Here is a 25422-nt window from a genome sequence, read left to right on the forward strand (position 1 = left end):
AAGAGGAAGAGGAATCCTCCAAATTCTTATAATTTACAATTGCGGCTGGAAGCCTTTGATCTGGAACTCTATAATGTTGATAAACTCTATAATTATTATCTTAATCATTATTAATTAATAATTATTATCTTAATCATTATTAATTAATAATTATTATCTTAATCATTATTAATTAATAATTATTATCTTAATCATTACTGATTAATAATTATTATCTTAATCATTATTAATTAATAATTATTATCTTAATCATTATTAATTAATTAATAATTATTATCTTAATCATTATTAATTAATTAATAATTATTATCTTAATCATTATTAATTAATAATTATTATCTTAATCTTAATCATTATAGAGTTAATAAACTCTATAGTGATTGATGTCACGGTCCGGTGGTTGAGAAACACTGATCTAGTGTACCCACGTCACTTCGAAAATTCAATGCAATCAGCCTTGCGCCATGTTCCTTCAACGAAATCTTGTTGAACCACAAATATTAATAAAGTTTTTCCTTCTTCCGCTGGCATCAAGATTTCGACGAAGAGTCTGCTAAAAACCTGTCGTTGTTCGGAAAAAAGTATCTTTAGCCACGATTTCGCGAAGGTAAATAGCAAAAAAGTGTGTATTTTGAATCTTTAGTCTATAATCTTTCATTTTTTTGATTCCATCTAACACGAGAAAAAATCATTGAGCTTTATATTTAGCGGATATTTCTCCCGCGCTATTATAAAGTGGGGGAAGTTTTTTTTTGTTGTTTCCTGGTTCTTATTGAATTGTCGTTAGTAACACTATGTCTGATAATGATGATGCAGTGTCTTTGATTATTTGTCGAGATGTTTGAAGGAGATCGGATGCCTCTAGCGGGCATGTTACCGCTCGATGTTCTCGCTGAAGTGGCCACCGAAACGCTCAAGAACGATCCCGCTATCAATTCATCGAGATTGAAGAATGACCCGATTCACAAACAATCTGTTCAGAAGCGCTACTCGCCGACCTCAGAGGTGATGAGCCTGGAGCAGATAAGGCGGCTGTCCGACAAAATGCTTCTGGAGATGTTCTCCGAGCACAATTCCGATGAAATTCGCCGATACTTCTCCTATAAATGCTACCTGATGCCCGAAAAATGCGATAAAGTGTTCTCGAGCTTCGGGAACGAAGCCAAAGCGCGTGTCCAAATGAGATCCCACCTATTGACTCACGTGTCTCAGCTACTAGCCGAAGCCAAGAGCTCAGGAGTGAAGGCAGAGGTATCGTTCATGGCTGAACCGCTGAACTTCCGGCTGAGGAAACTTCAAGAAGCTACGAAGAAACGGAAGAGAAGCAAGAACTTGGGTAAGAAGTTGAAACATTCCTCCCCGAAGTCGAACGTGGGACAGAAGGGTAACTTCGTGAAGGCAGAAGACTTGAGGGTGCCAAATAACGACAACGTGTCGTCATTCGAGAGTTTTAAGAGTGATAGCGCGTCTTCCTCGAGTATCAAGAGCAAACACTCGACCCGTGTCAGGAAAGCGGCTCGTACCAATCCTGCTAAGAAGACGGAGAAGGAGAATCAACAGTCGTTTTTGACGCCTTTCGAGAGCCTCGTCTATGCTTTGAAGAAAGTTGATAGTAACTTGTATGCTATAATACAAAGGGACTTGGATGAGATAAACGGTTATCAGAAGTCTGACTCAATGATAACGGGAGGAGATGATGGTGGGAAAAGGGAAATAAAAAACATGCATGAAACTGATGGACATGAAGAGAGAATTGTATCACTTATTGAGAACAGTAAGAAAACCTGTTCGGAATCTGATGATGTGAAAACGGGAGATGCTGATCTGTCTGATAATGTGATGTCCTCAAAGACAGTTAAAATGGGACATGGTCCATTTCTCTTGCATGATCATACATATACATCAGTCAATGGAAAAACTTACAACCCAGAATCGAGCGAAACGGTTAAAAGTATGCTAAGGTTATCTAGAGAGATTCATAAAAATGCTCATCGTTGCGGTGTAGTACCGAATCATCTTATCATTCCAACAGATCCTTTTCCCTGTCTTTATATTCCTGTTCATCCTTGTGTATCAGAGATTCAAGAAATCGGACATTCCATGAAGCGATCTTGTGATAAATGTGCTCTAAACAAAGTAAATATTTGTTCGAATAAGAAGGATTTGAGTACACCATCATTGAAGACAGCTAAGTTTCGGCAATTAAACAATACATTCCCAATAGAGGATGCTTTACAATCAGGTGTGGAAGATGAAGAAAATCTCCCTTGTCAATATAATGCAGATACAGATGAGACTGTAGGTCTTGATGGAACAACGAATCCTCTTGATGAGGTTTCAGAATGCAAACAGCAAGTGACTACTGTTTCACAGAAACATGTCCTCGATGCTCCTCATTTCGGAGAGCGTAAACTTGCTTTAAAATACATCAGAGCACTTCGAACAAAGAAAAAGGATGAAAGGGGTCCTTTGGTTTGTCAGATATGCAAAGACAAAAGCTTCACTGCCCAAGCAACGCTTATGTATCATTACAGGAGTCACGCAGGTATAAAACCATTCGTTTGTGTGATCTGTAGTGCTACTTTTACGAGGCAGCATAGTTTGAACTATCACCTGCTCATACACGATAATAAAAGTCGTTTTGTGTGCGAAGTATGTGGTAGGCACTTCCGTCATCCAAGTCATTACAAAGAGCATTTGAGGCGCCACACTGGTGAGACTCCTTACCAATGCACTGATTGCAATCTGCGGTTCAAAACGAGAAACACATACAAAAGACACCTCAAAACGAGGCACGGCAAAATACTTACAGCCAGGGGCATCAAGGTATTGTCTGTAGAGGAATTTGACAAAGTCCGGACGTGTCCACGGTACAGGCGTTTTTCTCCTACACCACAGCAGGACAAAGAGAAAACAGAATGTTCTGAGAACATTGAAGATAACGGCAAAGTTCTGCAAACTGCATCAGAAAAGCTGAACAGTGAAAAGCTGCAGTCTCAGTGAAAGATTTTTTTTTCTTTCTCGATTTACGTGAGATTTGTCAATGTGTGTATGTCCATTTCTTATTCCAAAACTTCTTGTTTTTTTCATTGTACATAGGAAAATGAGTTCAAGACAATGTATAGAATAAATCTTTTTTTTTTACATCCATGCATTTTTAACAGCCTTTATTAATATATATATTTTTTGTGATATGTGAATATCTCTAATTCTTTTACAAATAGATCTGCTCAGAGTCACTATGTATTGTATGTTTTTTTTTTTGGGTATCTATGAGTAAAAATGCATTTGTACATTACATAACTTTATTATGGTGTATATATATTGATGAACTTTTATGTTTGTGATGTATTCAAAATCATTTTCTAATATTTTTCATTTATTTATTTCTGAGAAAAGAACTTATTGTTAAAATATGTATATTCAGAAGTTCAAAAACTCTCTCTGAATATTTACCAAGTGTTAGAGAGATGCTATTCGCCCTTCCCCGCTAAGTAAATTCCATGTTACCAGGATACTGTATTGAGTTTTCTCCAAATCAAACACAAACAGCGTAGTTCATCTGTGTGAGGTATTAGAAGTTTTTTTGCAAGCTTGAATGTGCAATTTTCAATAACTTTCAAGTGTCAAATTTGTGTATCTTGCTAGAAAAACCCTTCACAGATGTTTTTCAAATGATCAAGTCTGCTTACAACAGGGCTTGACAAATTGAAAAAATTTTAGATGCTAGTCAAATTTCTTAGGATCCCCAAGAATGATTTTAATCTTTAAAAAAACAGTCCTTAAATAATGTTTATTTTTTACTTTTTCATTTCGTACATCTTTTTCCTATTTTAAAAGCGACCCTGTCACAAAATCAGAAAATTTTGTGTCATTCATAGACTCAATTTTGCAGTCGCATATGGAAAATTTAAGGCGTCAATACTGTCTTCATAGTCGGTATGGCAACCTGATACCTGGGGGCTCTGTCAAGCCCTGGCTGATGATGAGGGAGCAATGAGCGAACAGGTGTGGATGAGTAGCACTGACGAATCGCAAACCATCTATAATCTAGAACAGAGGGTTCTCAAACTTTTTTCACCTCGACACCCCCTTTCTTTAATCAACGATTATCCACTGCTCCCTAAAGCTGTTTAACAAAACAATTGCTTCGAAAAACCTTTGGGCTGTCATTCTGTGGTGCCCTAACAAAGGTTGGCGGTGCACAGTTTAAGAACTGATCTAATGATGAAACGTTCTCTATTATGAGCATGGCAACTTTGTATTGAGATACCAGCAGCATCTATAAGATCTACAACATGTTTTCATTGGCAATTGTTTTTAATTTCTTCAATAATCTTGATTTGTTAATTAGTTTGATATCAAAGAACATCCTGAACTCTCATTCTCGAAACTCTGCCAGCTGTTTTTAAATTGTCAATACCATTCAGTAACTCGTTTGACTCATTGCTCACTCACAATATGTTAACCCTGGCCATTTAAATAGTGTTGTGTTTTCTGATGAAAACACACAGTTAAACACCTAGATCCTGTATAAAATTTGTTTTGTCTCACGATGGAAAGCCTTGCAATTACAACACATGTATGTGTTTGATCCAGGTAGAACCGGTTCCAATTGATGGGTCACATGGTACTCTTTACTTAGTGAAGGAGAAATTATGTAACTCTGTCACATTTTGCAAATATTCAGAAAATTTTCCAGAACTTCTTGGGTACTGGCATATCTGTATTTTAATGTAATTTTGCGAGAAAAGTTCACAGAAAAACATCCCACCTCTAATGCGTTGTTTATGTGAAAGGTTAAAAATTCTAAAAAAAGGCTTTGAAAAATTCATGAACTAATAAATTGTCGCAATTTTATTTTTTTTTATGTTGTATTGCATGAAAAAATTCTTATGTTTTTATTAGAAATTACTATAGTTGGAAATGGGATTGTTTGAGTGTGATGTGTCAATGAATCAAGCTTCAAATAATTTTTTTAATAGTAAAAGTATAATTATGTGCTACTACATATTTATGGGGAGGGGGATTGTATGTTCCAAAAAAGTATAAAAATGATTATTCACTTTTATTTCTGGATAATGAAGCTAACATTCAATGCAATATTGAAATTTCAATTTAAAAAAAAAAAAAAATTTCCCTCTTCCTTTTCTGTGTATAAACAATCTTTAAATCTTATGTTAACAAACAATGTTGTTGGGCTTTCTTGGCTGCCATTATGAACTGACCTTTTTATTCTGAATAATAAGCCCCTGTTTACATGTGCAATATTGCGGTAGCATATTGAAAGTTTTAGCACCCGCTTGATGACTTTTTTCCTTCACAATGAAAGAAATAAAGAGCAGGAATGGGTGGAAATTCTCTAAGAGGGTTTTAAACCCACTTTTTCCATTTCCCATGTCAACGGGGCTTCAGTCTGGATGTTATGGTTAATTTGACTATCCAGGCCCCAAAGCAGAATATGCCAATAACTATGACATATGTTATAGAACAACATTAAGCATCTTAAAAAAATTCTTTTTTAAAGAAAGAAAATACAATTATATATCCAAATTTTTACCGTAGAACATTTACCGTCAGCTGAGAGCATTCACCCAAACCACAATGCAGATCAAGATTATAAGTCTACCTTCTTCCCAAATTTTTTAATAAATTTTAAACAAAAAAACTTCTACACAAGAATATTCAGTTTATTGTTTTAGATATTTTCTTGAACCTGAACCCCTTCACACAGAATTTTCAGAGAGCCAATACTATCCCAAAGCAGAATATGTGTTGCAACTACAGCATATGTCGCAAAAAAAATCGGTCCTGCTGTAGATAAAAAGTTTAAGAAAATAACTCTTCTGTGAATAAAACACTACATCTTTTTACTTTTTACAAACAGTAATATCTGTGATTCATATCAGGCAAGCGTGATTGGATCAGCATGTTTTCAGTCCTTGTGGTTGTGACAGCTGCATCGTTTTACTCAGGTAATTTAGTAGGAGAAAAAATAGGGAAGTCATTTCTAATTTATATAAGTTAATAATTTCAGTGTTGGAAAATCTAGTACATGTACAAACTGAGACTTCTGTGTGCCACCTAGAAAGAACAGTAATATAATCTTCAGGTTTATAGCATATCTGTAAAATGATATCCCTATTTATGTTTATCCATTGAGCTAATCTCTAAAAGTTTATTTTCTTAGTCTGGTCTATTGTATATAGGGATTTATATAGAGTGTGAAAAAAAAATGTATTGTGCAAATAGGTTAAATGATAATCTGAGAGGAAATCTTGTACTGATTTTTGTTCTTTTTGTTTAAAATTTGGTAAACGGAAAGACAACTACAGTATTGAAATGAATTTATAATGAATATTGTATTGGGTTTTTTTAAGCATTTCAATGCAGCTATGTTTAAATCAATTGTTAAAGTATTTGGACATGTCTATCGTTTATCTCCCCATTTTTGTGTGTGTGTGTATATATAGCATTACAGTAGGACCCTGATTATCTGAGCATTGATTAACTGAGTTCCGGGTTGTACGAGGTACTTTTCATAAATTGTTTCAAAGTAGGTGCAGTTTTAAAAGCCTTCTTCATGATCAACTGGTTCACTGACTGTCTATGCCAGTGTTTCAAGAAGTCGACAATATCGCCTTTTTAGGGAAGGGGTTGTTAGAGACTATGGATACAATGATATCTAGGGGTGGGTTGGCTTAGTGGGGTAAGGATGATAGTTTTTTTTAAAGGAGGAGAAATGTGATAAGTTTAGGTTTGTAAAATGCAAGACTAAACAAACATCTTGAACCTGTTGGTGGTGAGAGCACCATGGTGCTCCCTGGAGCATTTTTGATCAATGACGGAAGACTATTTTTCATAGTGCATAGGCCTATATATAAAGTTATTTTCGAATTGGGTAAACTGTAAATAGATTACAGTACTTCATGTAATTTTATACTAGTGTACATTCATTTGATTTTTTTATTTTTTATTTTAGCAAGTGCTTTTTCCACAAGCATTATACAGCTATTGGAAATAATTTTTGTGTAAACATAATCCTTACTACTTAAAGTTTAATAATTTTATTTAATTTGAAAAATCTGTGAGGTCCATATTATCCAAGTTTGGTCCGGTCCACATCAGCTCAGATAATTGGTATCCTACTGTGTGTAGTTTGACTTTAAGCAATCACTTGTAATATTGATGGCTAGTTCCCTTGAATGTGGTTTTTTTAATGTGCTGGTTTTTTTTTCTTTTGTGAAGCTGACTTCTGATAGTTCATGAAGCTTCTTTTTTTTTCAATGCAATGGTTGTTATGCAGATACTTCCAATGAGTCAGACTGTCATGTCTTGGTACTTGTGTTTTCGTTTTATTTTGGTTAGTTAGGACTGGTTTTTGTATCTGTTGCCGAGCTTTATAAGGTATAAAAAAAATATTTACATAGCATTGAAACCTTTAACTGAAATGATGAGTTTTAGAAAAAAATGTTTGGCCTAATCCATTTGTAATGTTGTAGTCAAGGTTTTCGAAATATCACCTTTTGAACTTTTAACTTAAATTTAACTTTGTATTAAATAGCAATGCTTCAAACTCATTGCTGACTGCCGTTTCCCCCCCCCCCCCCCATCAACTGAAGTTTTCAAAAATCTACTTTAAATTTTTCTTAACTGAAATAAATTACAGATTTAACAATGCAATACAGAACCTTGATAATTCGACACCCTAAAAGTATCAAAGTATCATTGAGTATGTTGACTAAGCAGATGTCAAGCTAACAAGGTTTCATTTGATCTCTCCCTCCCAATTTTTAAACATGATTTATGCCATGTACATGTACTTACGCATAGTTGAGCAATTCCATTCCATCATCTGTAAATTAATTTTTTTTTTAATTATCTGCAGTTTTCTATGAAAAGTTTCTGAATTATGGTGAAAAGCATAAGTGTATCAAAATATCTTTTGTTTGCGTACGAGCAGTGAAATCGCTGAGAATTAGGAGAACTTTTATTTTTTTAACTTAGAAATTTCAATCTAAAAAAAAATTTTAGCTTCTTCAGCCATCTCTTGCTCAAAAATTTCAGATATTCGTGCTTATCTGTGACTCTTAATCCACAGGTTGAGTTTCCAAGCTCAAAAAAATATAAAATGACCCTACCTCCAATGTACAAGGAAGTATTTTCAACCAGCAAAAATGACAAAAAAAATTGTTTAAATATATGAGAGAAATGTCGTGAAAATTAGTTATGATAACACATCACAAATCATAGTCGACTTAAGTGGGATTTAGCTATCTTGAGTCGAGTTGAAGAGGTTCCTCTCCATTGAATTTAGTATTATGCCAACCATGAGAATAATAATTGCAGAATTATCCACATGTTGAGTTATCGAGATTTTACTGTATTAAACTGTTAAGAAATACAACTGAAATAACTTTTTGGTTTATATCAGTTCATGATTTTTCTTTATGACAACATTAATATCGTTTAAATACAGAAGTTGAAAAATTATCTCAATGAATATTTATTTTAATATGGTTTCAGTTCTATTTCAATTAACTGCTATTGATGCTAATCAAGAAGTAATTTTTCTCATAAAATAAATTATAATTTTTTTTTATCCAAAACAGTAGAATAGAGAAGATGGTAATGTCTAAAAAACATTTTACACTGCAGTCGCAATAGCCAATGCCAGGGTCTATTATAAATAAGTATTTCTGTGTGTTCAGGAGAACGCTTATTTGTGAACCACCGATGAATAAGATACCCATAAGGTTTAGTGTATTGTACTTTTTTTTAGTCTTGTTTGTATCGAGAAGTGTTATTAAAATCTTTTAAGCAACGAAATCAGGAATATGTTTGTATAATTTATTAGGTCTTTTTAGAACAAAAAAGCACGGAAATTCATGTATTTTCATTCTTAACTGAATTTAATGAATCAGCCGTGTCATTGTGATATGTTTAAATCAGTTCAATATGGGAAAAACTGTTGCACAATATTTTATTGGGGTTTTATTTCTTATTTTGCAGGATATATTTTAATATCTTTTGTGTACAAAATAAAAGGGGCGGAAATGAATAAAGGATGGTTTCCAAAATACTGGCGTGTTGCATGTCGTTATTTCTTACATGAAGCCATGTACTCACGAACAATGCGCCAACCAGTAAAGGTAATTCTGTGTCTATGAATTTCTGAGATGCGTTTTGTAATTTTTTTTTTCCAATGTGGAAATACATTAACTTTGATTAAAAAATAAAAAATTACATACATAAAACGTATGGTTTTCTTTTCGACTGAGAATCAATGCCTTCAAAATTATAAATGTTCCAGGTTGGTGAATTGGCTGAAAAATTTTAAATAGAAAAATCTTGAAAATCTACTGAGGTATTTTGTTGAAAAGAGGTGAATCTAAAAAAAAGATAATTAGTTTTATAAAGACATAATAGTTTTATTATTGTTCCCCAAATTTAAAATATTCTCAATCAAATATAAAATTGTTGTTTTGAAATCTGGTTAGATTGTGCCATAAGAATAAAGGTCTTAAACATTTTACCATAATATAAGTTTATGTAAATACACAAAGAACTATTATGAAAGCACTGATATCATTTGCTGATGTGCTGATGAACAGATAGTTCCAGACTAAAGGACTGTGGTCCAGTGGGATTTGACTTCCATAAATCACATTCCTTTGGAAAAAGATGACATTACTCTCTGCTATTACTGCAAAGTACAGATGACTGGATCAATGTGAAGGGGAATTTTGAGGGGAAAATTCTAGTCTCTGCAGGGAATCAAACCACCGTTCCCTCGCAATCCGAATGAGTATTCTAGACCAGTGGTCTTCAACTTCCAGTCCTCAAAACATTTCATCCAATTTAATGTTTGTCTGACCGAGATGGTGATAATGCAGATCAAACTCCATGGAACTATAAACGACGAAAGAATAATAGTCACAAAACCAACAGGAATTTATTTACAAAAGTAGAAAACCTTACACAATGTGACGTTGACACATAATCATGAGCTCATAACCTTTTTCCCCCTTCCTGTCCAAGACCACGTGTCGCTTGGTCTGTACTCAGTGCGATACTTTTTATGCCAAGCATTGGTGAAACTCCACACATACAGATGCTACATAATTTCAGATTTAAAAAATAAAATATCTATCTTCTGGTTTTTATTTTTCTTGGCCACCAGCAGGTCTACAAATTATTTCTCCCGTTTCAGTTGATCCGTGAAGTTATTCAAAAATGTTTACTGGCTTGCAGGTGAAAAGGTTGAAGAACACTGTTCCAGTCCACTATGCAACAAAAACACATATTTTCCTTCCCTAGAGCATATATAATGTTACTGTGCAATGGACAGCCTCTCAACTCAGCTAAATAGCTGATGACGATACTTTCCCACTTCCTCCAGATTATAACTTTTCAATAGCACATCCTTCAGAATTCATATATGCTTTAAGGAAGGAGAAAGTATCAGTGCTTCTGTTGCATAGTGGACTGGCACATTCACCCTAGTTGCAAAGCAATGGTAGTTCGATTTTTCTGCAGCAACATGCGAAATTTTCCTTCCAAAATTTATCTCTGCATCATATTCAGTCATCTGTACTTTGTATACAGAAATATCTTTTCGTTGTTACACTGGCCAGAAAAGCCTTCATTTTTCTGTCATTAGCAGAGACATCTCAAAAAGGATATTAGCCAGGACTAGAGCATTGGTTCATTGATATATGAGTGGCGAGTTTGATACCCTGTTCATCCTTGTCAGAAAACTTTCCTGACACAGGTACAATAGAAACGGCAACATGACCACAGAAAAAATTGCTAATGCAAGGAGTCCCCCATCAAGGGGTTAGCGCACCAACCTGTCGATGAGTATAAAAAACAAGCCTGCCATTTGGAATCTGCAATAAATTGTAGGTCCCAGTCTAATCAGCCCTCATTTGCAGAAATGACCATGGTGCGATAAAAATGATCAATAATATATGAGTGTGGCTTGCAAATTTTATTCAAAAAATGCTTTAGAGGTAATTAGATTGTTATTTTTATGAAATGCTTGAGGTTGCAGGGGTAAATATAGGGGATGATGTTTGTTCCTATTATAATAATGTTCTTTCATATATACTGTTACTCTATTTTTACTGACATTTATTTTGGTTGAAATAAAGAAAAAAACTATTGTGATAATAGCATCTAAAAAAACAAGATGAATATAATCAAACTTTGAGAGAGATATCATAATTCCCTGGGAAGTTTTATATGATTTTGTTCATTGGAATTTTGAGTTATAGAACTTTTTGTAAAAATGTATTACACCAATGATGTAAGAATCACTGAGAAATATGAAAAATTCAAGGTATAGAAATTTGTGAATGAAGACAAATGTGTCCTTTCCGTTTCTGTGTTAGACAGGTTCTGTTTAATCCAGGTTTTTTAATGTTTATTTTGGCATTGAAATCATAGGACCACAGCTTTTTTCTGTTAAAGACAGGTTTCCGCTTAAGACAGGTTCTACTGTATAACATTCTCAGCAAGAAATTTGAAACCACCTTCCAATAGAAGGCAGCTTAAATTCTGACTGTTCAATCTTACTAACTTTCCATTCAAACTGTGGGTCAAGAACCAATTAAAAGACTATAAATGCAATGAAAGAATGCCCATGAATTTTATTGGGATAAAATTCATCACAAAAATATAATACTTCATACTATGATAAAATAAATGTATGTATAGTAATACCTTGATTAACCAAGCCTCTATCAATTGAGACATATAGCCAAGGCCAACTAGTCCCTTATACTTTCCACTAGTAAAGCAGGAGATCAGCTCTATTAACTGAGGATCTTCAATCCAAGATTATTCTGGACCCTTTACCCACTGTTAATCACAAGGTTCTACAGCAGTCGGGCTACAATGATTAAATTATCTCCAAAGAAAGTGTTCAGAGTCTATGTTAATTACATTCAAAATTTGAGTATTGATTCTGACCATGCTTTACTATGTGTGAATATAGTTCTTTTAGGTTAGTGGTGGCTAGTTTTTTTCTCACCCATGCTAATATCAAAACAAATTCTTATGCAGCCACTCTGCAACATAAAAATTTCAACCTATACTGCTTTATTTTTATCATTGGTCTACGTGAATATACAGTCAAATCCCATTATAATGAGCTCCAAGAGACCAGAAAAATCACTTCGTAATAATGAAATTGCATTATAAAGGAATTCCAGATTTCTACATTTTGTTTCTTCATAAACTCATCTGGGGGATTAGAAAAGTTTTTGTTAAAATAAGATTTTTTCGCTACAATGGTATTTGACTGTAGTTCATTTAGATCAGTGGTGGCTAACCTTTTTCTCACACATGCCAATATCAAAACAAAAATTGTTATGTAGCCTTGTCTCCAACATAAGAATTTTAATGCATGCTGCTTAATTTTTATCATTGATCTCATTTAGGGTTCCCGATGTCCCATATATACGGGATTACAGTAACACCCCTCAGATGCGGTCACCCATCTTTTACAGCCGAATAATAATTTCCCTTTGTATAATAAAAATATGCATTTCAAACCCCTGATTAACAGTCACCCCCCTTCTTTTCTGGATGAATCTTTTTGTCTCACTGGTGGCTGTAAATGGGAGGTTTTACTGTATTTCAAATTCTCAAGAACTCCATTGTCCCCCATGAAATTTTGATTCAATTCAAAATGTTGGACTTTTTTTTTTTAAGACTTAAAAGTGTAAGATTTTCTAAGTAGCCTACACCATATTCATATAAGAAGTTGTCATTCACAACCAAAACTTTTTCTTTAACAGAATGATACAATCAAAAAATTTCTCACGGTAAATTATTATTTTTTTTATTTCAAAATTTTATGCAGTAAACCTTTCTTTGTGCCACTATCACAGCATGCCACTCATGCAACAAGTTGGCCACACCTGATTCAAATGCTCTGTTTTCTCCCTTCAATGTTTTTATGGGAATCACTGCTTTTTGGCAATCCAAAATATTTAATCAAAAGATTAATTTTAACATTAAATTTAAATCAAAAGAATTGTTTTTTCCAAAGTAAAAAGTTAGTGTCTGTGAAATCATTTATTTTCACTTTAATGTGCATACAAGTCTACATGTATTAAAGTTGCTTCATTTTATTAAAAAACCAGTTATAGCAAAACAATTTCAAAGAATATATGAATGAAAATGTGAGTGTTCTGGTAAAAATTTCATTATATGTGACACTATAAAAAAAGACATATTATGGCTAAAAGCCAGTTTTGGGATGCTAATGGTTTTTATAGAGCCTCCTCATTCAAATGCAATTTACCACTGATTTTTATCTTCTTAAATGACTAAGATATTAGCAATTAAAGGAAAGGCTATTCGGTTTTATTGATTATTTGTATTTTTGCTCAATTTTACAAGTTTGAACATTTATTTCTCCATTTTCTTTGGCTGGTTCTAGAAATCTGTCAGCTACTTACTGTTTGGATTTTTGCCCTTTTTTTTCAGAGTTCTGCCCAAGAATTGCAGGTTTTGCTGATATCTTGATTTTTGTAAGAATAGATGTTTTCTCTTTCTTGCAGCTTCTTTAAGAACTGTAGACTGTAGGTTTTGGCATGAACATGTCTCTGCTGTCTGTAATGGAGCATAGTAACCTAGTGTTCTCAAGGCATAAATACCACTATATCGTGTAAGGCCATCTGCTTTGAGGTTTAGGATCTGGAAAAGCTATCTTTCGGCTTATGCTATCATAACAACTTTGCCTTTTTCTCAAAAACAGGATGTCAACCATAAAGGTTTTTTTAGTGCACAATCATATATATAGACTCAATACAGGAGTGTTCCGTACTCTGTCATGAAGCAGCTGGAAGAGATCTCATCATTGAGACAAGTCTGGCAGCAGAGTTCTGGCATTTCAAAAAAAAAGTCACATACATACAAACTTTATATTTAATTTACCAGATAATATAATATTGTTTTTTCAAATGTTTTGCAGACTTTTACCTTCAATACTTTCCGCACAATAGCAGGCCTTCAAAAACGCCCATTGCTTACTTTTATTCCTACTTTTTTCATTTTGAAAGCACTTTCGCCTCCAAATGAAGATGTTAAGAAAAGTAAGTCGTCATTCATTTATGATGGGAAAATTCGATAATTTGTGTTCCAAAAATAATAAGCCATTACATTTTTTCTGCCTTTGTTATAATTTTCTTGAAGGAAATAGTGCACTGATAGTAAAAGCTGATGCTTTGTATGATGATGCTAATTATGATGGATTGTACGAGCTTTTATCTGGAGAATATGAATCTGATGATCCAGAGATTCTTTGGAGACTAGCTCGAGCCTTATTCGAAAAAAGCAGGTTTGAAAATCCAAAGGAGAAATTAGAGTTGCTGGAAAAAGGATATGAGCTTACTGTACGAGCTATGGAATTGGATGAAAATTGCTCACCTGCTCACAGAGTAATTAATTTAACTGGCAATTCTTAACTAACTATTTTAAGTTTATCTTATAGTAAGGTCAATGAATTGGTACATTTTCATGTTTGTTTGTTTTTTCTCAGTGGGCAGCTACTCTACTGGATTATGTTTGGCGATGCAAGACCACAAAAGGCAGGATACAAAACAGCGTTATAGTCAAAAAATATTTAGAAGTATGGCCAATTCAATTGTTTAGTAGGATTAACTTATATAATTTTTGCTCATTACAATGATTGCAATGAGACCAGTCTAGAAATCCTTTTCTATATCATAAAATCCCCAATTTGATTTCAGCAATATCACAATCTGTGGTAGAATAAAGTGCTCTGTTTTTTTATCAGACTTAAAGGTGCAAACTTACTTGTTCTCAAAGTTTGCTCAATGGCCATTGTATTAAATTAGATTATAGGTTTTAGATCATTTCGAAATTATTGACTAAAACTTTACAGGCTGTTTGATGACAGTTGTTTTAAATGAAATCCTCTCTAACCTTTTACTCACATCTATGACACAATTTTCATCAAGTGACACCAGTTAGAGCTAAACTTGAGGAAGATAGATTTTTTTTTTTCTATTCAGTTCTCCCTATCTCATAGCAGTAGGTGGAATTTTGGGGAGAAACTCAAAAGAACTAACTATACGGCCAAACTGCTCTGAAAGACTCGAGCTATGAAAGCATACAGATGAAGTCAAAGAAACATAAAAAATATTCTGTTCCCATTATTCTAATTCCCATATTAACCGACGAAATAACAATTTGATTATGCCCAGCACAATTCTCTTAACTAGGTTCAACTGCATTAGTGAATATGTGTTTCTTGTTTTTTTTTACCATGGAACAAATTTATATTTCCTGAATAATGTAGTATGATAGATGAATTTTAAAGTATTCTGTTTATAGAGCAAAAATAGTTGTGCTTATTATATAAATTCAAATTTCCTTCCATCCCTTAAGATTATAATTTTTGAAAACAGTTCAATTAGTTGCTTGTCACTATTATCTGATTCATGTAATCCTTTTTTTCTTTTTCTTTTACAGCGAGCTGTTGAGCTTGATCCGAATGATAGCACTTCTCATTTTTTGTTAGGAGAATGGTGAGGAAGTGCCTAAAAATTTTATATTAATACTATCTTACAGCTCAGGGCTGCACAACATCCAACCGGCAGGCCAAATGTGACCTGTCAAAGATATTCGGAACAAAAGCATCAATACACACAACACACCAGTTTCTGGCTCGTGAAGAGTATCACATATCTGGCCATTGAACTGAAAAGGTTGTGTAGCTCTGTAAAAGTTGATCATTATCATAGATCATGAGTACAGAAACCTTTATTTTAGTTTTTAAGACCAATTTTAAGTTGGGGCTTAGGTCAGCATTAGTTAGGCCTATATGAGTTATATATCATATTTTATGCAGTTACTCTGTATAGTTGCAAATGCATGAAAATCAGTATTATGAATGTGCATCACACATGATTCTATTTATTTTATGTTTAACATTATGTCCTGAAGTAATAATAATAATACTCCAAAATTACTTTGGGCAGGATAGAAATCTCAAATATATGACACATTGGTGTCCAAACTGGAGTTTATGCAGCCATGTCATAGATCTTCACTTTTTTGACTTACTGGTTAGCTGATTTAATTTATATGAAACAAATTTTGCATTAATTAATTTCCATTTGTGCTTACATATTTTCCATTCTTATTCAGCTTTATCTCATTGACTATTACATTTTTGTTTACTAATTGATTGCCTAACTCAGTATTTCCCCAAAATAGGCAATATCGCCCGGGGGTAGGGAGGCATAATAGTTACAGATACAACATTGGATCTTACCGTATCACTCAACTGGAGGGAGGGATAAGAGAAATTCTGAGGTGGGAGTGGGCGAGTAACAAAAAAAAAGTTCGTGAAACTATATATATATGGATTAACTGATTGTTATTTTTAACCAATTGGTTTTTTAAAGTAAATTTCAGATCAAAATTATCTTTAGAATACGGTCTCATGCCTAATTTAACCCCTTGATAATTAAGGACAAGATATCTCTGCCCAATGTTAATCGAAAAATTCATCCCAGCTCTCCCTGTTTTCTGTTCATGGCGAAGCTTTATTGTAACCCTATGAGTGGAAAGGTTTTTCTTCTCCCCCCCCCCCCACTCAGTTCATCTCAGCATCTCCCTTTTATCCTTTTTTTGTGGATCTGTGTAAATGTTTGTTCTTTCCATGTGACATATTTTTTCCTGAATAATCATGAAAGAGTAATTTACTTTACTCATCTTTCTTTCACTTCTATTTTAATAACACGAACAAGTAAACCAGTTTTTGAGATTTATCGTGATACTTTAAATATAGATCACCCAAATTTGTTCCAAAAGCCTGTACGCAAAGGGATTAAAGGTTTTAAATGTTCAAGCAAATTGGTGATGCATGAACTCTGTGAATACTGTTTTATTAAATGTTAATAAATGGTATGATCATATTATTTTTCATATAAACATTATTTTCTTCAGGTGTTACGCTTTTGCCGATATGAAGTGGTATGAAAGAAAGATAGCCACCATGATATTTGGAACTCCTCCAACATCTACATATGAGGAGGTGAGCGCTTACAATTTGGCAAATTGCTTAGGATTTTGTTCAGGTTCACATTTATATAAATCTATATGTACAAAATACAAAATTGATTTTTTGTCATCAAATTTTAGACGATCATCGCTGAATTTTGTACATATAAACATTTAAATCAGCGGTTTTCAACTTTTTTGACTTGTGGAGCCCTTTTTGGTACATAATTGCTATGGTGAAGCCTCATAGGCCTATTTTTCATTCATTCATCAAAGTTACTGATTTATTTTTATTTAAAAATATTTATATATTATTTCAAATTTACTGTTTTTTTTCCTTAAGCAGACGCAGAGTCCCTGGAGAGTGCACAGGTTGAGAACCACTGATTTGAACAATAGGCTACTTTAAAAGTTTGTTTGAGCTGGGAAAATGTCCAAAATTGGCAAAAACATGTCAGGCAACAATGGTTTATGGGATCCCTAATGGTACCATGGATCCCTAACAATGTATTTCAGGCGTGTTATTTGGCTTTGCAGTAGTTTATAGCTTCTTTAATGCTCCCAGTTTATACACAGTATACTCTCTTTAATCTGGTCCTGCACTAGTCTGGCCCATCCAGTAATCTAGCATTCTTCAACCCCCCCCCCCCCGATAGAAGAGGAAAGCATGTCTTTGCATGGAAGTTTGTATTATTTTAATTGGCTTTTCAATTGACTTGCAGTACTTTGGCGATTTTGATAATACAGCACATCCTGGTCTGATATGTGCCGGATAAGTGAGAGTCTACTGTACTATAATGAACCTGGTTAGCTCTGGGATTGTATAGATAGATTATCTATTGAATAGCACTATAGTTATGGTATAATGTATGTAACAATAACCTTATATTGCACTTTCACCCCCCCCCCCCCATTAGTCAAGGAAAAGTGAAGTAAATAAGCATAAATTGCAGTTCTTAAATTCTAGTGTATCTAAACAAATTTTTTTCAGGTATAGTTATTTAATATTGACATCATTAGCAAATGTTGATTTAACTCTTTTCATTTATTTTAATTAATTTGCTTGCTTATGTTTATGTGTCGCTTGATATATATTTTTTCAATGCATGGTGTTTTCCTTTTTTCTCAGGCATATTCTCATTATCGAAAAGCAGAAGAAAGTGAGTGTTTCTGTATATAAATTTCAATAAAAGCTTGTGCATCTGTTCATTACTCTCGTAGTTTCATGACAAGCAATCGAAAGGAGATTTTGCTTTCAGATATATTTCCCCCACCCCATCCTCCTCCCTCCGAATTTTCATAATAATATGTCATTGAGGAGATGAGCAAGTTATTTACTTCAATTGTTATTACTGTATATAGGCTGAGAAAATTATATACAGTGATACCTCAGCTAACAAAGATAATTTGTTCTGTAATCACATTTATTAGCTGAAACACAATTTTCCATAGGTTTCTATGGAAAATTGTTTAATGTGTTCTAGGAACTGCCAAAAATTTCAAAGTAACTTTCATGAAACACTAAGAAGCACTCATGGGCAGAGATACGGGGGGGGGGGGGCATGGAAATATTTATGTATATAAATTGACATCATCACCATTGTGCCCTCCCAACAATAATGGCTGTGCTCCTCCAGACTTTCAAGTCTATCTTCGCCCGCCTATGGAAGCACTATAAAGAAACAGAAGCTGACAGAAAGCCAAGATTAACAACTTCACTATTGGATGAAGAAGAATTTAAGGGAAAATATGAAAAACTGAACATCTCTTCTTATTTTACACTATGTATGCTATACAGTCATTCTTCATGAGCTATTGTGAAAAAAAAGGTATGTGAAGGTGGTGTGATATATTAGTCAGCTTATTTCTCTCTCACACACATGCAAATGGAAAAGATAAGTTCCTTGAATGTCCAGACTGTTCAGTTAATTAAGTTTATTAATTATTTATTAAGTTGATTAAGAGTTTTACAGTGTGCATTGATACTAGGGCCGGGATCAATTAAAATTTTTAACTGGTTAATTGAAAATTTTTAATTGATTAATCAAATTTTAATTGAATATATTTCATTACCATATAATACTAATTCATGCGATAAAAATATTTTTTATTTATTTTATGCACATATTCGCAGATATCAACAAATATAGAACTACATAGATAAAGAAATTTGATATGCTGAAGATATTTTGTCAAAACTGATTACTCTCTCTCAAAACTGAAATCATCAATTTTTGTTAAATTAACTTGTATTTCCCCATGCCGAAATATTTTATCAAAATATTGATTCAAATATTTTTAAATATGGCTCCTTATTCAAAATTTTATAGATAGGTATATAATTGAAAACATCTAATCAGTTTCATTAAACAAATCACATTAAATTACAAATTTATATTTTTATGCAAATTTTAATCAGATTGATCAAGTAGGTTAACTCAACTAAAATGTCAAAAAAATATTTGTTAACCAAAAAACCCGTTAGCTGAGGTATCACTGTATGTATGTTAAGAATGTTATACATTTTGATTTTTAACACTTACTAAATTTCTGAATCTTATGATTTTAAAGCAAGAAACACTAATACCAATGAAGAAAATTTCCATTTGAAAAGACTTTGTTCTTGACTGTTTCAGTGAACCCTGGGTTCTACAGTTCAAATTATGTGATGCTTGGAAAAAGCTTAATGAAGATGAAGAGAAATGATGAAGCCATTCCTTATTTGTTGAAGGCATATAACTATCCCATTAAAACACCAGATGACAAACAGGCTAGTATTAATTTCAGATTCTTTCCCCTTCCCCTCTTACTCTTATTGCATTTTTTATGTCATCAGTATTAGTGCCATGTGTGATTCATAAATCGAATGTTTCATTTGACAAACCATGGTTAAGATCCTGTCTGTGTTACCCTCCTGAAGGAGACTTCAGCTTTTTTTTTTTTTTTTAATTTTATATTTTTCACAATTATTTTCAACTGTGTCACTGCCTAAAATTAGTTTCTGCGAACAAATGAGTATGAATGAGTTACTACCTAATGTTTACAATAATCTAGAACTAATTTTGATGTCTCTGTGGGCTCATTATCATTTATCTTGATGGATGTTTTTTAAAGTGCTGTCTAATGTTTCACATAGTCACTGTGCAGTCGTGTGGGCTTTACTCTCATCGCGTGAAAATCCAGGTTTGAACCCCATTCTTGGCCGGTTGAAATTGGTTTTCTATGGTTTTCCAACTTTGGGGTCTGAATACAAGCTGTTCTCCCATTTGAAAAAGTCTCTCTGCAGAGAGCAGGCAGATATTCAACACAATACTTATGTAACATGAAAATTCAGCCATTCGTAATTTTCATTTAAAAATATTAAAGACACATGGCAGCACCACCAGAACATGAAATTTGCATAATTCTGACAATATAAATACTATAGGGCCGCACATATAGATACACACACAACACATTCCTGCATGTAACCAGTTTGTTAGAAATTCCAAAGAGGAATGTTTACAAGGTGCATGTATGCATAAGTAGTAGTAGCAGTATATAGTATTGTCTCTCACAGAGCCGTTCAGGGACTGAGGAGGTTATAAAAGCATTGGAATAATTTATCTTGATGTCAGACTTTATGTTCCATTCTAATTGGCCCTTCTATGCATAATTTGTGTGTTTTAAAAATGATTTTTATATGTGCTTGGATTTGCTGTAAATCTATTTATGTTATAATTGAAGGCTGTAATAAAAGAATGTTTTTTGCTTGTCAATTTTCTTTTCAGGCTCGTGAAGACGCACAAAAACTCTTGAAAGAGCTTGATGTTCATATCTAATTATTTTCATTGAATATTATTCTATATACATATTTTTACTTGCATTATATGGTTTCTATTAAATGACCAAAATGCCTTAGGTTTACATAATTAAATGAACATACATATACATCTATATATATTTAAGAATAATATACACATAATTATAGAATATATTATGAGAGAAGAATATGTTGTATCAGCAGGTGATATATATAGTTTATAATGAAAAGTTCTATTTTTATAACTTTTCAGAATATGATTGATTTCACCATGATCTTATATCTGGGGTATTTTCTCTGTGTGGAGAAGATATTCTCAAACTTTTTTTTTCAGTCTGTGTTGCTGGACTATTAAATACCTCTCAAACACTTCGATGGCATTTTAAATTGCTTCAATGAACTGGTGGGAAATCATGCCCCTCCCCTTCCTAACGCCATATAATTTTGTCCCAAAAATATCTAAGGGCATCCTTGACTGATTTCATTGCATTCTAAGAGTGCCGCATCACAATTTTAGAGAACCACTATCTTGAAGTTGAGGACAACTAGGGAAATGTTTGAAACATTTTGTTCTGTTGAAATTTTTATGCTATTTGTAAATCTCCATAGATTTATTATTTATACAGGGTGTCTTAATTCGGTCTTTATCTCATCACCTGCTCATCATGGAGGTTTTATTCTAATTTTAAAAATCCTCAAAATGTGTTCAAGAATCCCTCTGTACCAGTTGTGAGAAAGAAAATGTGGTATGTCGTATAATAAAAAATCTAAATTTTTATATGGTCCTCCCCCCTCCTCTAACTTCTCATTAGAAACTTGTTGCATTGTCTTTCCTGAGGCGAACAAAAAATTTCATGTTTCTACGTGCAATATTTGGTGAGATATTTGAATTCAAAAATCTGTCACAAGTTGTGTAAGCAAAAATGAGGGAAAGAGGGAAAGGAGCATTGTCTGTTAATTTAGGATGTTCTTTCCCAACTTTTCTCTGAATTTGCAATTCAAATATCTCAGTGAATATAGCACTTGAAAACATGAAAATTTTTTGTAGGCCCAGGAAAGAAAGGGTAACAACTTTCTAATTGGACGTTAGAGATTGGTGGGGAGGAACCATATAAAAATTTATATTTTTTATTCTATGGCACGCTCTACTTTTACTCTCAAAACTGTTACAGGCTGATTTCTGAACAGATTTTGAGTATTTTTCTTAAATTGAAACCATATCTCTACCACAAATGGCTAATGAGATAAAGGCTGCATTAGGGCTTGCAGGGTACCCTGTATATTACTCTGCATGGGATTTTAAAAAAAAAACCTTTCTACGTATTGCAAAAGTAGATTGGGAAATTCTCATTTCCCCCATAATGCTATTTCATTCAGTATTTTCATTGATGATATTTACGATAATAATTTTTTTTCTTTTCCCAAGACACATATACACACTTCACCATGACATTCTAAATTGGTTCAACGAACACACTGGAAATCATGCCACCCCCCCCCCCTTTCCCAATGCCCTGTATAATGTTGTTCCTAAAATATATAGGACATCCATCACACAGAATAAGGATTGTATAGCTATTGTATCGCAATATCTAAAATCTTTCCATTACCTACCAATTAAGTGAAAATTTAATTATAAATGTTTAGGAAGCAATTAGAAGAGCCTATGAGTCATGTTTTTAAATTTTTTTCACAGTTCTGTAATATATTTCATGCCAAATAATGGAAGGTTTTCATTTTTATCTATTGAGCTTTCTAATTATTGCCCAACAAATTTTATAGATTCATTGAAATTTATATACAAAGTATACTTCCTATTGCGTATAGATAAATATCTGCATAATATTATATCAGTAATGAGGTCAGTAGAACGTCAATGGGAGTGTAATTTGCTCCATCGCTATTAATACAGACAACATTTGAGTAACCACAGCTTTTGTTTCGAGATTTAACTAGCTTTTCGTGCTTTTAACGAGTTTTGTTTCATTTTTTTCCATTTCTGTCATGAATGCAAGTAATTCTAGTTGAAAGGTGGTCTTGATTCCCTAGACTGGTGGTCTACGGTGGATCCCCAGGACTCTCTATAGTAAATTTATAGTGCAAGAAGAATTAATAACTGGCTTCTCTATGTCCTGGAGCCTCTTTCAGCCCCCTCCCCTAACGAGTCCATGGATCTTGCCAATTGTGTCATAAATTCAGGGCAAAATTGGCACGAGTAAGATCCTGCTCCTAAACTCAGAAGGCAGTTTTCTATTACGTTTCAGGTAATCTGAGATGATCTCGACCCTGTTCATCTCAGATTATCAAGCCTTCACTGCAGCAATAGCTATTCCTATTTCATGTTGAGAAGGGTTTATAGACATGTCATGTCTATGACATGGCATGTGTGCACATTTTTAGAATTTTTGGCATTTCATTATTCATCAAAGTTGTCAGACATCTGTATATTAAATATCCCTAAATTGGGGAAACCACACGAAAACTGCATGAGTTTATGAATCAACATCCTTTACTTTTATAAATTTGAAAGTGACTCTAATTCATTCATTTTTTTAAATAAATGACCATTTGGTCTCATCTTGTTTGAAAATTATTCTTAAAATTAAATGAGGTAGTGATCCCATCAACTAAATTTTTGAAAAATGTTGAGCTAACCAGTCATCTGAGCATACTTAAGCATCAAATAGCTTACTGCCATTACTATATAGATGTCATGCCCAGATTTGACAATTTGACAGCCCAATTTTTTAAAATCTTAAAAAATTCAAGTATTTTGAAGCAAGTTTTAAAACTAAAATTTTGATTTTCATTGAGTAAAGTATAGAATTCTCTACAGAATTTAGTGAACAAATTGTTTTATTTAATCATTGAATATATATGAGGACAGAAGTATTATATTTTTACAAATATTTTCACATTGTTTGCTTCATGCTTATGTTATAAAAAAATTGTTTTCAATTATATGATTTTTTATGTATCTATGATATATAGTTTTGATTTTTTTTAAAAATAAAATAAAAGCAAATTCTATTTTTTATGAATTTTGTGAATGACTTTTTTTTTCAACTCTTTATTTCACATGGGTTGATTTCACAAAATAAAAGTTTTCAATGGCACTGATGTTTTTTATATTCAATTTATTAGATAATATTCAACCATGTAATGCAATCCTTAATGGTCAAAATTATTTTCGCAATATCGTCAATTGTGTGGTTATTTTCCTAGATATCTTAATTACTGCTATGTGTAAAAATGTGTGCTTGGTAAAAGTCCGAAATGTATACTTTTACAAGTGTTTTTTGGGCTTTTACCAACTCGCCTAGGTTGGTTTTACCAAGGGCTTTTACTGTAACATAGTCAAAGGGCTGACTGTGTGAAAAATTCCATCTTTGTTTTTCAGCCTCATTACTTTTTTTGGTTTACTAAGTAAAAATTAGTTTGACTCTTAGCTTTGCATACGTGCAAAGGGTTCTGCAAATGTTCATTACTGCAACCATTTTGAAAATAAAAATTCACAATTTCCTTTGCGCATAAAGTGAGGTTATATTCTTTTAATTTTATGTTTATAATTTGCTGGTAGATGTTTCATTTAATGACAACAACTCTTTATTGCAGTGCATGTGTGGCTGTGATTTTGCTAATTTGTTAAACTTTTGGTTCACATTTCTTTTCTTTTTTTACCTTGAAATTTGAAACTTGAATTTCTTTTTTTTTCTCACTATACTTTGAATTGCAGAAAAGTAGTTATATATTTTGAATGCAGTATTATCTCAATGCATTTATTTCTGCGATTTTGAGTCTCTATACATTCTCTTTAATGCTCTGCATAAACAGTACAATTCAGAATAGATTTTTTTAAGATGATTTTTCTGACTTCCTATACATGTCAGTAAGTATAAAAAAAATTATCAGCTTGGAAAAAAAAAAAATCATGCATTTAAAGTGTTAAATCATATTTATTGACTTTGATTTGACTTATAAACTCTAGTTAATATATACTAGATACCACTCTGCACATGCTCTTCATAAACATTTGTGTGAGAAAATTTCTCTAAAATGAATATTAGAAAATCATCATGTGAATGAATGCAATCAATTGCAAAATTTTCATAATTGAATGCATGCCGGAAAATCCTGTGTAAGTTTGTTTGTACCTCATAAAGAGAACTGTTTTGGAGGAATGTGTTTAATTCCAGTGTTCTCAACTGGTGACCGCCTCTCTCCGCCGCCGCTCGAGGAAAATTTAAAAAAGTAAATTTGAAGAAAAAAATAAAATTATGAATATTTTTAGATAACAAAAATAAATCAGTAATTTTGATGAATAAATAAAAAATAGGTCATTGCGACTCCATCATAGAAATTATATACCAGAAAGGGCTTCACGAGTCAAAAAAGGTTGAGAATCACTGATTTAATGTATTCGAGAAATGCTGCCGTCAATCCTCAAAATTCAGAAGCAACAAATTGGGAGGTTATTTCCTATACAATTAAGTGAGAGTTTTAAATGTTGTTGGCTACAGCCATAGCTATGAGGGAAGGGGAGGGTGTAATAATTTTCTTTAATGGGAATTATG

The 25422-nt window shown here is 33.0% G+C and overlaps 2 protein-coding genes across 4 annotated transcripts; both read left to right on the top strand.

Moving 5' to 3' along the window:
- The first annotated feature begins 524 nt into the window (after window positions 1-524).
- On the top strand, window positions 525-23886 carry LOC149074947 (regulator of microtubule dynamics protein 1-like). 3 transcript variants are annotated; one of them, XM_089245901.1, is made up of 10 exons: window positions 525-607; window positions 9013-9152; window positions 13988-14108; window positions 14209-14453; window positions 14555-14644; window positions 15511-15566; window positions 16993-17080; window positions 18176-18206; window positions 19683-19816; window positions 20817-23886. In XM_089245901.1, the coding sequence occupies exons 2-10, from the start codon at window positions 9057-9059 to the stop codon at window positions 20865-20867; spliced, it is 912 nt and encodes a 303-aa protein (XP_089102027.1). In that variant the 5' UTR covers window positions 525-607; window positions 9013-9056; the 3' UTR covers window positions 20868-23886. The 3 variants fall into 3 exon arrangements, with proteins under 3 accessions (XP_089102027.1, XP_089102028.1, XP_089102026.1); XM_089245902.1 differs by having other exon boundaries at window positions 543-622; window positions 20817-20988; XM_089245900.1 differs by lacking the exon at window positions 525-607 and having other exon boundaries at window positions 8791-9152; window positions 20817-20988.
- Window positions 745-3108, top strand: LOC149074948 (uncharacterized). The gene has a single exon (XM_089245899.1). The coding sequence runs from the start codon at window positions 838-840 to the stop codon at window positions 3001-3003; it is 2166 nt and encodes a 721-aa protein (XP_089102025.1). The 5' UTR covers window positions 745-837; the 3' UTR covers window positions 3004-3108.
- Window positions 23887-25422: the final 1536 nt, after the last annotated feature.

This window comes from Pholcus phalangioides, unplaced genomic scaffold, assembly GCF_987345545.1.
Source record: "Pholcus phalangioides strain wild (caught in Gottingen) unplaced genomic scaffold, Ppha-v1.0 ptg000016l_1, whole genome shotgun sequence".
In the NCBI taxonomy this organism is placed as follows: domain Eukaryota; kingdom Metazoa; phylum Arthropoda; class Arachnida; order Araneae; family Pholcidae; genus Pholcus; species Pholcus phalangioides.

Excerpts from the sequence above, each read along its gene's own strand:
- LOC149074948 (XM_089245899.1), top strand. The coding sequence starts at position 838 with ATGTTTGAAGGAGATCGGATGCCTCTAGCGGGCATGTTACCGCTCGAT.
- LOC149074947 (XM_089245900.1), top strand. The coding sequence starts at position 8,916 with ATGAATCAGCCGTGTCATTGTGATATGTTTAAATCAGTTCAATATGGG. Across the intron at positions 14,109-14,208 it reads AAATGAAGATGTTAAGAAAA|GAAATAGTGCACTGATAGTA; the intron begins GTAAGTCGTCAT and ends ATTTTCTTGAAG. Across the intron at positions 14,645-15,510 it reads TAGTCAAAAAATATTTAGAA|CGAGCTGTTGAGCTTGATCC; the intron begins GTATGGCCAATT and ends TTTCTTTTACAG.